The sequence below is a fragment of the Oncorhynchus clarkii genome, chromosome 8 (assembly GCF_045791955.1).
Source record: "Oncorhynchus clarkii lewisi isolate Uvic-CL-2024 chromosome 8, UVic_Ocla_1.0, whole genome shotgun sequence".
In the NCBI taxonomy this organism is placed as follows: Eukaryota; Metazoa; Chordata; class Actinopteri; order Salmoniformes; family Salmonidae; genus Oncorhynchus; species Oncorhynchus clarkii.
In genome coordinates, this window is record NC_092154.1 from 17125203 (window position 1) to 17138836 (window position 13634).

Below are 13634 nucleotides of genomic sequence, written 5' to 3' on the forward strand. Positions count from 1 at the left end.
TGTTCTGCTTTCTCTCTGCTTTGGGTATTGTTTAATGTTCTGCTTTCTCTCTGCTTTGGGTATTGTTTAATGTTCTGCTTTCTCTCTGCTTTGGGTATTGTTTAATGTTCTGCTTTCTCTCTGCTTTGGGTATTGTTTAATGTTCTGCTTTCTCTCTGCTTTGGGTATTGTTTAATGTTCTGCTTTCTCTCTGCTTTGGGTATTGTTTAATGTTCTGCTTTCTCTCTGCTTTGGGTATTGTTTAATGTTCTGCTTTCTCTCTGCTTTGGGTATTGTTTACTGTTCTGCTTTCTCTCTGCTTTGGGTATTTTGCTCTCTGCTTTGGGTATTGTTTACTGTTCTGCTTTCTCTCTGCTTTGGGTATTGTTTACTGTTCTGCTTTCTCTCTGCTTTGGGTATTGTTTAATGTTCTGCTTTCTCTCTGCTTTGGGTATTGTTTAATGTTCTGCTTTCTCTCTGCTTTGGGTATTGTTTAATGTTCTGCTTTCTCTCTGCTTTGGGTATTGTTTACTGTTCTGCTTTCTCTCTGCTTTGGGTATTGTTTAATGTTCTGCTTTCTCTCTGCTTTGGGTATTGTTTAATGTTCTGCTTTCTCTCTGCTTTGGGTATTGTTTAATGTTCTGCTTTCTCTCTGCTTTGGGTATTGTTTAATGTTCTGCTTTCTCTCTGCTTTGGGTATTGTTTAATGTTCTGCTTTCTCTCTGCTTTGGGTATTGTTTAATGTTCTGCTTTCTCTCTGCTTTGGGTATTGTTTAATGTTCTGCTTTCTCTCTGCTTTGGGTATTGTTTAATGTTCTGCTTTCTCTCTGCTTTGGGTATTGTTTAATGTTCTGCTTTCTCTCTGCTTTGGGTATTGTTTAATGTTCTGCTTTCTCTCTGCTTTGGGTATTGTTTAATGTTCTGCTTTCTCTCTGCTTTGGGTATTGTTTAATGTTCTGCTTTCTCTCTGCTTTGGGTATTGTTTACTGTTCTGCTTTCTCTCTGCTTTGGGTATTGTTTAATGTTCTGCTTTCTCTCTGCTTTGGGTATTGTTTAATGTTCTGCTTTCTCTCTGCTTTGGGTATTGTTTACTGTTCTGCTTTCTCTCTGCTTTGGGTATTGTTTACTGTTCTGCTTTCTCTCTGCTTTGGGTATTGTTTAATGTTCTGCTTTCTCTCTGCTTTGGGTATTGTTTAATGTTCTGCTTTCTCTCTGCTTTTCTGTTCTGCTTTCTCTCTGCTTTGGGTATTGTTTAATGTTCTGCTTTGCTCTCTGCTTTGGGTATTGTTTAATGTTCTGCTTTCTCTCTGCTTTGGGTATTGTTTAATGTTCTGCTTTCTCTCTGCTTTGGGTATTGTTTAATGTTCTGCTTTCTCTCTGCTTTGGGTATTGTTTAATGTTCTGCTTTCTCTCTGCTTTGGGTATTGTTTACTGTTCTGCTTTCTCTCTGCTTTGGGTATTGTTTAATGTTCTGCTTTCTCTCTGCTTTGGGTATTGTTTAATGTTCTGCTTTCTCTCTGCTTTGGGTATTGTTTAATGTTCTGCTTTCTCTCTGCTTTGGGTATTGTTTAATGTTCTGCTTTCTCTCTGCTTTGGGTATTGTTTAATGTTCTGCTTTCTCTCTGCTTTGGGTATTGTTTAACTGTTCTGCTTTCTCTCTGCTTTGGGTATTGTTTAATGTTCTGCTTTCTCTCTGCTTTGGGTATTGTTTAATGTTCTGCTGTTTCTCTCTCTGCTTTGGGTATTGTTTACTGTTCTGCTTTCTCTCTGCTTTGGGGTATTGCTTTGGGTAATGTTCTGCTTTCTCTCTGCTTTGGGTATTGTTTAATGTTCTGCTTTCTCTCTGCTTTGGGTATTGTTTAATGTTCTGCTTTCTCTCTGCTTTGGGTATTGTTTAATGTTCTGCTTTCTCTCTGCTTTGGGTATTGTTTAATGTTCTGCTTTCTCTCTGCTTTGGGTATTGTTTAATGTTCTGCTTTCTCTCTGCTTTGGGTATTGTTTAATGTTCTGCTTTCTCTCTGCTTTGGGTATTGTTTAATGTTCTGAGCCACGTGAACTTGATGTAGTTGGCCACTCTTCAACAAAGACAACAGCCTAGTGTCAGCATAGTGGCATGCTAAAAGTACAAAAGACTAGTTGATCATCTGTTACCTCCATCTTGTTTTTTCAGAGCTTTACGGCCCAGATCAACCAAGTGTTTCCGGCTGAGGATGATGTCAACAAACATGTGGAAGACAACTGTGAGTTTGTTTTACCTAAAGGCTTCAGTCTCCACAAGGTTTTTGTTTCTCACCATCTCATAAAGCTACCCTAACTGACACCTAAGTGTTTTTACAGCACTATATGAAGTTATGAACTAAATTACAACCCTGAAACTGTTGCTCAATGCAAATTATTCCCCTGAGGATTGAGGAATGTCATTTTGTGCCATTAAGTTCTTATGTGTTTTTCATTTTGATCCATCCTCTTCTTTTGACAGTTGTGATTAGTCTGGCTTAACTTACTTCAGATCTGTTGTTTTTCAGGTTCTTTAATGTACTTGAATGAAGCCACACTCTTGAACAACGTCCGTGTGCGGTATAGTAAAGACAGAATTTATGTAAGTACTTTATAACAGACATAGCTATATCCTGCTGTCTTCCTCATCAATCTGGTCAGCGCAATGGTGAACAGGCCACAAGTTGAACCAGCAGGGGTGAGTTCAATAGAACACCCACTCATTATCATGCTAAAGCCCTGTCACTTCTGTCTCTCTGTGCCTACTGTATGTGTTGTGGTGGGTCCCCTCCCTCCCTGCTTCCCAGTGTGACATGCGTGATGGGCTTGTCATTGTCACTCAGGGCTGTGTCAGGTGTTTGCTGGGAGGTAGGCCAGTTACAGTGGCACACACACACAGCTAGCTCTTGTTGTCACTCTCCCTGCTGGCCCCTGTGTCTACCCCAGGCTCAGGTGACCTCTATAATCAGCCAGGGAGCAGAACAGAGCCAGGGAGTGCTATCCTGTTCCCCACTGAACTTAATTAGGTCCTCTGATGTGACAGGGGGCAGGCAGGGGGACGTGAATGACGGCAGGTGCGGAGAGGAGACCGGTGGGACACTTGTTTTCCAACAGGTGGCATCTAGTGGTTGCAGTGAGAAACAGCCTACTTTGTCCTATGAAGTGACAATTCCTTTTAGCAGTGATGGGACTCAAGTGTTTTCTTAGGTCACTGAGAAAAAACTGGGTGTCATATCAACACAAATGTACGCTAGTACAGCGTCTCACTAAAAACAGATTCCTATATGTGTACTAGAGTATTTCTGACTTCTCTTTGTTTTTCTCCCAGACGTTTGTAGCTAATATCCTGATAGCAGTGAACCCCTACTATGACATCCCAAAGCTCTATGCTTCCGAGACCATTAAACAGTACCATGGGAGGTCCCTGGGCACCCTTCCGCCCCACGTCTACGCTATCGGTGAGAACTGGGAAGGAAGGTTCCAAATGGCACTCTATTCCCTGTATAGTGCATTACTTTTGATCAGCGCTCTATGGGCACTATATAGGTCAAAAATAGTGTGCTATGTAGAGAATAGGGTGCCATTCGGGACACTACCACTTTTGAGCTGACAATGTGTTACGCTTTCACATCTGCCCACCAGAGGGCAGTCTATAGTCATTTTGCTTACCAGTGTGATTTAGCTACCTATTAACAGGGTTGGGGAGTAACGGATTACATGTAATCTGAGCCGTTACATGTAAGGGATTGCAAAAAAACTAACTGTAAACCGTTATGTTACCAGCAAAAATATTTTAATCAGATTACAAATGCTTTTGAAAAAGTAGATGATTACTTCGAGGATTACTTTTAGATTCAGAAAGGATGTTTACAAAAAAAATCTTTGACACTTCTCTGTTTTCTCAATGACATTCAAATCAGCATTGAAAAAAGGCACAAATGTGTTCCAACTGAGCGAGTGTGACCAGAGGTCAGAGACCCCTATGACGACACACCAAATGTGTTTGATGGATTGCGGGAAAAGAGCAGGAATGGACTTTTGTAGGCTACAGTCCAAGCTATGTCTTCCAATGGTGCGACTATCCAACTTGAATAAACGCTCTGAGATAAGGATGACCGCAGTGGTGTAGTCTACGGCGATAGAGAGATCATTTATTGTTGATATCTACATCGCGCATTGATGTAAATCACACTGCTGCTCTCTCATTTAGCTATTTGCGCCTTACAGATTTTGGTTGTTGTCGCTGACTGTTCACAAATGTGTATTTGAGCCCAATAATGGTTGAATTCAAGAAGTTTAAGTTGCCTATCAATCATTATTTTCGAAACCAGTGGACAGCCTGTGAAAATGCGCTCTTGAAGCAGCTGCATAGTGCGGATCCCATCCCAAGTCTGGCTTCTATTACTCAGTCTAATTCATGCTGATATAACATTTAAAAAATCCATTGGCCTGATGGACACATTCTCAAACTCGCACACTTTTGATAGACTTAATGGAGCAATCTGTAGATGCTACATCCATTTTTGGACTTATAAATTGTATTTACATCCATTGATTGTTGAAGAATATAACTTATAAATGCCTGTTGATTTTAGTTCAACTGTCACACTCCATGAGAACCCAAAATATAAGCTTGTTTTACCCCAACGTTTGTAAACAAAATAAATGTAAACAAACACTGTATAGCTTCATAACATGGTTAAAACAATCATTTTGATATATGGATGGTCAGTCTCTGCATCCATATCTCTGTCTATTAATTTGAGAGGTTACATTTTTCGAGGCCCATCCCTCAGCTTTTTCCCCCCAAAAAGGCGGGGCAGGTATTTTGTTATTGAAACATTTTGTTATTGAAACAATAGGCCTATAGCAAATGCAGCATATGGCATTCCTTTTTCACGTCAATAGCACTTTCAGTAGTGCTCAAAGCATGCCATTCCATGAGAGCAATATTTATTTTTCAACTCTAATCAATGAGCCCAATCAGTCCTCCATGACAACACAATCATAAACAACAGAGTAGGGCTGGCTAATAAGTCCTTAGTTTTGGGGTCGTGCTCAGGTAAAACAATTTGGCTATATTTCCAAGTCCTATTCTTGAAGATCAAGATAATTTATTTGAATGACTGGAATTCTGATATACTTTGGTTTTTAGAAGAAGAAGCCTTCATAACCAACCCATAAAGTAACGTGCAACATCCATATATGGCCAGATATGTGAACTTTAACATTATTCATCCTGCAATAGAAGTCGTTAAATTGGTAGCATATCCATTTTTGTCTTCTTCTAATGCCTCTTAAGGGGAAAGTAATCTTTAAAAAGTAACGAAATGTAATCAGATTACGTTACTGAGTTTGGGTAATCCACAAGTGAAGTTACTGATTATGATTTTGGACAGGTAACTAGTAACTAACAGATTACATTTAGAAAGTAACCTACCCAACCCTGCCTATTAACAGTGAGCATTCATTGTGCAGTGTGACTTTGCTAATGCAAACATCATCTTGAGGATTCCATTCAGAGAAGTTGTATGTCACTGAGGTAAATGGTTAACAATGAATACTGTCATCTAGAATGTGATTTAGAAGTACAAGGAGCATTCATTGTACAGTTTGCATGTCTAATGCAACCATAGGCTTAATTTATGATCCCATTGAGATACATTTTGTATCACTGAGGGAAAGGAGAGGGTTAACAAATTGTAAACAACTGTCTGGATGTCTGTGTGTCAGCTGACAAGGCCTACAGGGACATGAGGGTGCTGAAGATGAGCCAGTCCATCATCGTGTCCGGGGAGTCTGGTGCCGGGAAGACTGAGAACACCAAGTTTGTCCTCCGGTAAAGTCATGACATTCCCTGTGTATCGTCAACACACAGGATGTGTCCCAAATGGCACCCCAATCCTTATGTAGTGCATTATTTTATGTTTTACCAGAGCTAGTCAAAAGTAGTGCACTATATAAGGATTAGGGTACCATTTGGGACACAGAACCAGTCTGATCTGGCAGGCTGTTTCTAATGGTTCATATACAATAAGTCTATTCTGAGAGTACTGACATTAAAGGGGAAGCTCACAAATGTTTACCTGTAGACGTATTTTCACTCTATATGATTGTAGTTGATCCCTAGAACTGTTTTTTATATATACAGTTGAAGTTGGAAGTTTACATACACCTTAGCCAAATACATTTAAACTCAGTATTTCACAATTCCTGACATTTAATCCTAGCTAAAATTCCCTGTCTTAGGATCACCACTTTATTTTAAGAATGTGAAATGTCAGAATAATAATAGAGAGAGTGATTTATTTCAGCTTTTATTTCTTTCATCACATTCCCAGTGGGTCAGAAGTTTACATACACTCAATTAGTATTTGGTAGCATTGCCTTTAAAATGTTTGACTTGGGTCCAACATTTCGGGTAGCCTTCCACAAGCTTCACAGTTGGGTGAATTTTTGGCCCATTCCTCTTGACAGAGCTGGTGTACTTGAGTCAGGTTTGTAGGCCTCCTTACTCGCACACGATTTTTCAGTTCTACCCACACATTTTCTATAGGATGAGGTCAGGGCTTTGTGATGGCCACTCCAATACCTTGACTTTGTTGTCCTTAAGCCATTTTGCAACAGCTTTGGAAGTATTATTGGGGTCATTGTCCATTTGGAAGACCCATTTGCAACCAAGCTTTAACTTCCTTACTGATGTCTTGAGATGTTGCTTCAATATATCCACATCATTTTCCTGCCTCATGATGCCATCTATTTTGTGAAGTGCACCAGTCCCTCCTGCAGCAAAGCACCCCCACAACATGATGCTGCCACCCCCGCGCTTCACGGTTGGGATAGTGTTCTTCGGCTTGCAAGCCTCCCCCTTTTTCCTCCAAACATAGCGATGGTCATTCTGTCCAAACAGTTCTATTTTTGTTTCATCAGACCAGAGGACATTTCTCCAAAAGGTACGATCTTTGTCCCCATGTGCAGTTGCAAACCATAGTCTTCCTTGCTGAGCGGTCTTTCAGGTTATGTCGTTATAGGGCTTTTTTTACTGGTCTACAACACTTTCTGAGGTCTTGGCTGATATCTTTTGATTTTCCCATGATGTCAAGCAAAGAGGCACTGAGTTTGAAGGTAGGCCTTGAAATACAACCACAGGTACACCTCCAATTGACTCAAATGATGTCAATTAGTCTATCAGAAGCTTCTAAAGCCATGACATAATTTTCTGGAATTTTCCAAGCTGTTTAATGGCACAGTCAACTTAGTGTATGTAAACTTCTGACCCACTGGAATTTAAATACGGTGAAATAATCTGTCTGTAAACAATTGTAGTAAAAATGACTCGTGTCATGCACAAAGTAGATGTCCTAACCGACTTGCCAAAACTATAGTTTGTTAATAACAAGAAATTTGAGGGGTGGTTTATACATATATAACGAAATAAAATAAAAATGGTTTGTGGGATCAACTACAACAGAGTGAAAATAAGGCCATTATGTAAAACTTTAAACTTCCACTTTAACTCTGATTATTTCTTTCTGGCTTTAGATATTTGACAACATCCTATGGAACAGGTCAAGATATTGATGAGAGAATAGTTGAAGGTAAATATTAATTTCACTTCCCAGCAGCATGACCTAATACCACACAGTATGGATTAGTGTTTTAATTGCTTTTCTTCTTCATCAATCCCACAGCCAATCCCCTGCTAGAAGCTTTTGGAAACGCTAAAACTGTCAGGAATAACAACAGTAGTCGCTTTGGGAAGTTTGTAGAGATCCACTTCAACGAAAAGGTGCAGCAGCACCACTGCATAATAATTCACTATCAATGAAATCATCAGACAACAACACAAAAATAGTGATTTGACAATTCTTTAAAATACTTTGTGTCTGCTTTGGCTTGCCTCGAGTGCCAGATGGGTGGAGATTAGTTTTGAGACTTGTGTTTGTTCCATTGTACCAGTAAAATAAAAAAAAGCAATTCGTATAATATATTTTATAAATGTATGATTGCTTATTAAGAGCCCGGACTGCATCTTTAAATATTGAACATTATTTAAAGTATTATTTGAACCCAGTTCTGATGCTAATTGAACATGTGTTGTTGTGTCACTTAGAATACTGTGGTGGGAGGCTTCGTGTCCCACTACCTGCTGGAGAAATCCAGGATCTGCCAGCAGAGCCAGGAGGAGAGGAACTACCACATCTTCTACCGGCTGTGTGCTGGAGCCTCCGAGGACATCAGGACCAAGTTCCACCTGGAATCACCAGACGCCTTCAGGGTGAGTGTGGCCTACGGGCCAGCCCTGTTCCCTGTCTTGTCCCTCCAGAGTGGATACGTAACCAGGCTGGCGCTGTATTGCTCGGCTTGGTTCGTCTCAGTCGAAAAAGGTATAACCTTGTCTCGTCATTCTAAGGACACTGCGCTGTCCTATGCAGTCTCTGCTGTCTCTGCTACGGGGGGCAGAGAAGCTCCTCTGATTATCGCAGTGCATCATTAATTATTAAGGAGGCTCACACCTTTTGGTGTTTCAGCTTAAGATAAAATGCTGCTATAAAAATGTCAAGTCATGATAGACATTTGCATGAATTGTTAATGTTGCTCCGTGGCTCGGAGACCACTAGATGGCACACTCAGCCATCGTTTATTTTCTTGGCATCAACTTCACAAATAAAACTATCCATCTCATTGTACTTTAAGGAAAGCCCATTCTGTTATAGTTAGCTGGCAGGTTTTTAGCTAAGTTGTAAAAACTCTCCTGCTGTGTCCACTATTGAGTCCCTCTTTTAAACTTCCCTGTCTGGTCCCGCTCAGCTTCAGTCTCTTCCACTGTCTGGTCCCGCTCAGCTTCAGTCTCTTCCACTGTCTGGTCCCGCTCAGCTTCAGTCTCTTTCACTGTCTGGTCCCGCTCAGCTTCAGTCTCTTTCACTGTCTGGTCCCGCTCAGCTTCAGTCTCTTTCACTGTCTGGTCCCGCTCAGCTTCAGTCTCTTTCACTATCTGGTCCCGCTCAGCTTCAGTCTCTGTCACTGTCTGGTCCCGCTCAGCTTCAGTCTCTTTCACTGTCTGGTCCCGCTCAGCCTCAGTCTCTTTCACTGTCTGGTCCCGCTCAGCCTCAGTCTCTTTCACTGTCTGGTCCCGCTCAGCCTCAGTCTCTTTCACTGTCTGGTCCCGCTCAGCCTCAGTCTCTTTCAGTGTCTGGTCCCGCTCAGGCTCAGTCTCTTTCACTGTCTGGTCCCGCTCAGCCTCAGACTCTTTCAGTGTCTGGTCCCGCTCAGCCTCAGTCTCTTTCAGTTTCTGGTCCCGCTCAGCCTCAGTCTCTTTCACTGTCTGGTCCCGCTCAGCCTCAGTCTCTTTCACTGTCTGGTCCCGCTCAGCCTCAGTCTCTTTCACTGTCTGGTCCGGCTCAGCCTCAGTCTCTTTCAGTTTCTGGTCCCGCTCAGCCTCAGTCTCTTTCAGTTTCTGGTCCCGCTCAGCCTCAGTCTCTTTCACTGTCTGGTCCCGCTCAGCCTCAGTCTCTTTCACTGTCTGGTCCCGCTCAGCCTCAGTCTCTTTCAGTTTCTGGTCCCGCTCAGCCTCAGTCTCTTTCAGTTTCTGGTCCCGCTCAGCTTCACTCTCTTTCACTGTCTGGTCCCGCTCAGCCTCAGTCTCTTTCAGTTTCTGGTCCCGCTCAGCCTCAGTCTCTTTCAGTTTCTGGTCCCGCTCAGCTTCAGTCTCTTTCAGTGTCTGTTCCCGCTCAGCCTCAGTCTCTTTCAGTTTCTGGTCTCGCTCAGCTTCAGTCTCTTTCAGTGTCTGGTCCCGCTCAGCCTCAGTCTCTTTCAGTTTCTGGTCCCGCTCAGCCTCAGTCTCTTTCACTGTCTGGTCCCGCTCAGCCTCAGTCTCTTTCACTGTCTGGTCCCCCTCAGCCTCAGTCTCTTTCACTGTCTGGTCCCGCTCAGCCTCAGTCTCTTTCAGTTTCTGGTCCCGCTCAGCCTCAGTCTCTTTCAGTTTCTGGTCCCGCTCAGCCTCAGTCTCTTTCAGTTTCTGGTCCCGCTCAGCTTCAGTCTCTTTCAGTGTCTGGTCCCGCTCAGCCTCAGTCTCTTTCAGTGTCTGGTCCCGCTCAGCCTCAGTCTCTTTCAGTGTCTGGTCCCGCTCAGCCTCAGTCTCTTTCAGTTTCTGGTCCCGCTCAGCCTCAGTCTCTTTCACTGTCTGGTCCCGCTCAGCCTCAGTCTCTTTCAGTTTCTGGTCCCGCTCAGCCTCAGTCTCTTTCAGTTTCTGGTCCCGCTCAGCTTCAGTCTCTTTCACTGTCTGGTCCCGCCCAGCCTCAGTCTCTTTCAGTTTCTGGTCCCGCTCAGCCTCAGTCTCTTTCAGTGTCTGGTCCCGCTCAGCCTCAGTCTCTTTCAGTTTCTGGTCCCGCTCAGCTTCAGTCTCTTTCAGTTTCTGGTCCCGCTCAGCCTCAGTCTCTTTCAGTTTCTGGTCCCGCTCAGCCTCAGTCTCTTTCAGTTTCTGGTCCCGCTCAGCCTCAGGAAGATGAGGTGCTTTGACTCCACTTCTTGACAGCAATATCGTCCACTGTAATGGAGATAAACAAATGGGGTGATGCATGGTTAATGGCAGTGACATTTCTGCTGATATCCAATTCCACTTGGACATTACTATTGACCTTTGGAGATCCTGGCTCTCGGCAGACATTTTACAAGGGCTCAGGCGCATCTTGCGAGAGGTGCAGATTAGAATATAGAATTAACAACAGCACCCATATAAGTCAAGTGTCTTCTCTTTCACACCAAGTACAGATTTGCATCTAATGGATCCCGAATTGAAAATGGGTTTGAGCAGCTAGACAGGAAGGAAGTTGCAGTGAAAAGATAGGATTAACTAAGTCAAACGTCAATGCTGACACATATATGATTTCAGCGGTAGGCTACATCTCCCCTCTCATATTTTCATAAATGTGTGTACTGTGTGGCCGTGCCTCTTATTTCTATCTGTCCAGTGAAGCCACTCTTCTGGGCAGTAAGCAAGGCACTTCTGCCTGACCGAGCTACCTTCCTCTAATGGTCTCATCCGTTTTAAACTTGTTTTCTGCTGATCTGGAAACAAAAAATGAGGTGGGGAGGGAGAGAGATACAGAATCCTCCCAAAGGCCTATCTCTGTAATGAAAACCTTTGTTCCGTTTCAGCTGAGAATACTCCTCTCGTACAAACAAGATAAGCCACCGGATTCTGTTTTGTTTTTCTCTCCTACCCACCTGGGAAGTTGTCGTCGCACTCACCATCAGGCCGTATCTCTAGTGACAGGCAGGAAGAGAGCAGGCTACTGAGAAGTCATTAAAGTCGCACAAAAGCAATTACAGAGAGGGAGAAACGTCTTTTGTGCCAAATATAAACTCTTTGCTGTGAACAATGGTGAATCCTCAAGACTCAAGAAACGAAAAATCAGTATTTGAGTCCACACAGAGACAGTGATGTGGATATATTACTTTGCTTTGACTTTCAAAAGTCATCAAGTTTGCCATATTGCAACTGGTCATGCATGGTGTCCGATGTGTTGACGATCATGTTAAACCATCCTGGACCAGCGTTGATGGGATATTCAATAGATATTTGAGGTATTGTTAAAACTGTCATACTGCGGTATATTGATCCATGAAATATGCTGCTGTTTACTGATTCTTGTCTATGTTGCAGTATTTGAACAGAGGATGCACTCGCTTCTTTGCAAACAAGGACACGGACAAACAGATCCTTCAGAACCGCAAGAGTCCAGAGGTACGGTACATATCTTAATCTCTCTCAACCCCCTCACTCTCCATCTCTCTCTCAACCCCCTCACTCTCCATCTCTCTCTCACCCCCCTCACTCTCCATCCCTCTCTCTCTCTCAAGCCCCCCACTCTCCATCTCTCTCACCCCCCTCACTCTTCATCTCTCTCCCTCTCTCAACCCCCCACTCTCCATCTCTCTCAACCCCCCCACTCTCCATCTCTCTCTCTTTCTCAACCCCCTCATTCTCCATCTCACTCTCAACCCCCCCACTCTCCATCTCTCTCTCTCAACCCCCTCACTCTCCATCTCTCTCTCAACCCCCTCACTCTCCATCCCTCTCTCTCTCTCTCTCTCTCTCTCAAGCCCCCCACTCTCCATCTCTCTCCATCTCTCTCAACCCCCTCACTTTCCATCTCTCTCTCAACCCCCTCACTCTCCATCCCTCTCTCTCTCTCTCTCTCTCTCAAGCCCCCCACTCTCCATCTCTCTCCATCTCTCTCAACCCCCTCACTCTCCATCTCTCTCAACCCCCTCACTTTCCATCTCTTTCTCAACCCCCCCACTCTCCATCTCTCTCTCTCTCAACCCCCTCACTCTCCATTTCTCTCTCAACCCTCTCACTCTCCATCCCTCTCTCTCTCTCTCAAGCCCCTCACTCTCCAACCCCCTCACTCTCCATCTCTCTCAACCCCCTCACTCTCCATCTCTCTCTCTCTTAACCCCCTCACTTTCCATCTCTCTCTGAACCCCTTATCCACTTTCTTTCCTCGTGCACATTATATATTGGTTGAATTGCATCTTCACTACTCCATGTATTCCAATATCCATGAAAATCACAGACGGAAACACTCTCTCTTATCTGTAGTTTTTGGCCAGGATTCCCTTTGCTATCTAATGACAGACAGTTTCTCATCTCTTGAACTAATTGGAAATGCACTTAGGCACGACTCTGTCTGCGGAGAGAGTGAACAGAATGTACTTCTCTACCCCCACCTTGCTCCCTGTATCTGTCTCAGTGGCTTTTACCTTTACTTAATGGATTGCTCAGTCAAAGGAGGATTGTTGTTTTGTCTTGGTCTGCTGATGCAGTGGCTTCTAGTAGAGACATGTTTTACTTTAAAAGTTTTTAAATTCCCACAAGTAGCCTAAAAGTTTTATTTTCATTCTGGCCAGATTGAAACCTTTTGTATTTTACCTCTTGAAAAATTGTTCTCTGAGATGTGATGCAGATAAGCAGCAAACATTTGAATTAGGAAAGGAGCCACTGACATGACCGTATGGATAGATGTAATGTACCACATCAATGAGAATTCTTTATCCTCCCAATGAAATGACTTCCTTCCTTTGCCTTCTCCCTTTGATGAATTATGCATACAGCTGTAAGTACTCCAATATTGCAGCTGTGTGTATGGCACCCCTTCAGAACTCACCGTAATGAATTGTTATTGTTATGAAGAAATGACCTGGACAACACTATGCCTCTTTTACTCTCCTCTTGAGGGACAGTGATGATTCATTTGTTCTGTGTAGGCTAGTTGGGGACATCAGAAGAAGTGTCTCTCTGAGTATGGACATTTTTAGACAGATAACGTTTTTTTAGTAAAGGTAATAGTACCGTTTAGTTTAAACGCATAGAAATATCAGTAATTATCTTTCTATTGTTAAAACTAGCAAGTAAGTGAAGAGATTCTGAGTACTTGTTGGGTTGAGTTTTCAGTGTATGTTTAACCTAAGCAGATTATATTCAGGTGAAGCTTTAGGTGGTAGGTACAGTACAGCTAGGTGTTGCTTTTAGGTGGTAGGTACAGTACAGCTAGGTGTTACTTTTAGGTGGTAGGTACAGTACAGCTAGGTGTTGCTTTTAGGTGATAGGTACAGTACAGCTAGGTGTTGCTTTTAGGTGGTAGGTACAGTAC

General features: G+C 43.1%; 1 protein-coding gene across 4 annotated transcripts in view; it reads left to right on the top strand.

Moving 5' to 3' along the window:
- LOC139415029 (unconventional myosin-VI-like) overlaps nucleotides 1-13634 on the top strand; it is a 144093-nt gene that overhangs the window by 49478 nt on the left and 80981 nt on the right. For all 4 annotated transcript variants that reach the window (XM_071162776.1, XM_071162777.1, XM_071162779.1 and 1 more), the window contains exons 3-10: nucleotides 2150-2219; nucleotides 2505-2578; nucleotides 3305-3434; nucleotides 5710-5815; nucleotides 7519-7574; nucleotides 7668-7765; nucleotides 8090-8254; nucleotides 11642-11722. In XM_071162776.1, the coding sequence (XP_071018877.1) occupies nucleotides 2150-2219; nucleotides 2505-2578; nucleotides 3305-3434; nucleotides 5710-5815; nucleotides 7519-7574; nucleotides 7668-7765; nucleotides 8090-8254; nucleotides 11642-11722 (780 nt within the window). The remainder of the gene's footprint in view (nucleotides 1-2149; nucleotides 2220-2504; nucleotides 2579-3304; nucleotides 3435-5709; nucleotides 5816-7518; nucleotides 7575-7667; nucleotides 7766-8089; nucleotides 8255-11641; nucleotides 11723-13634) is intronic.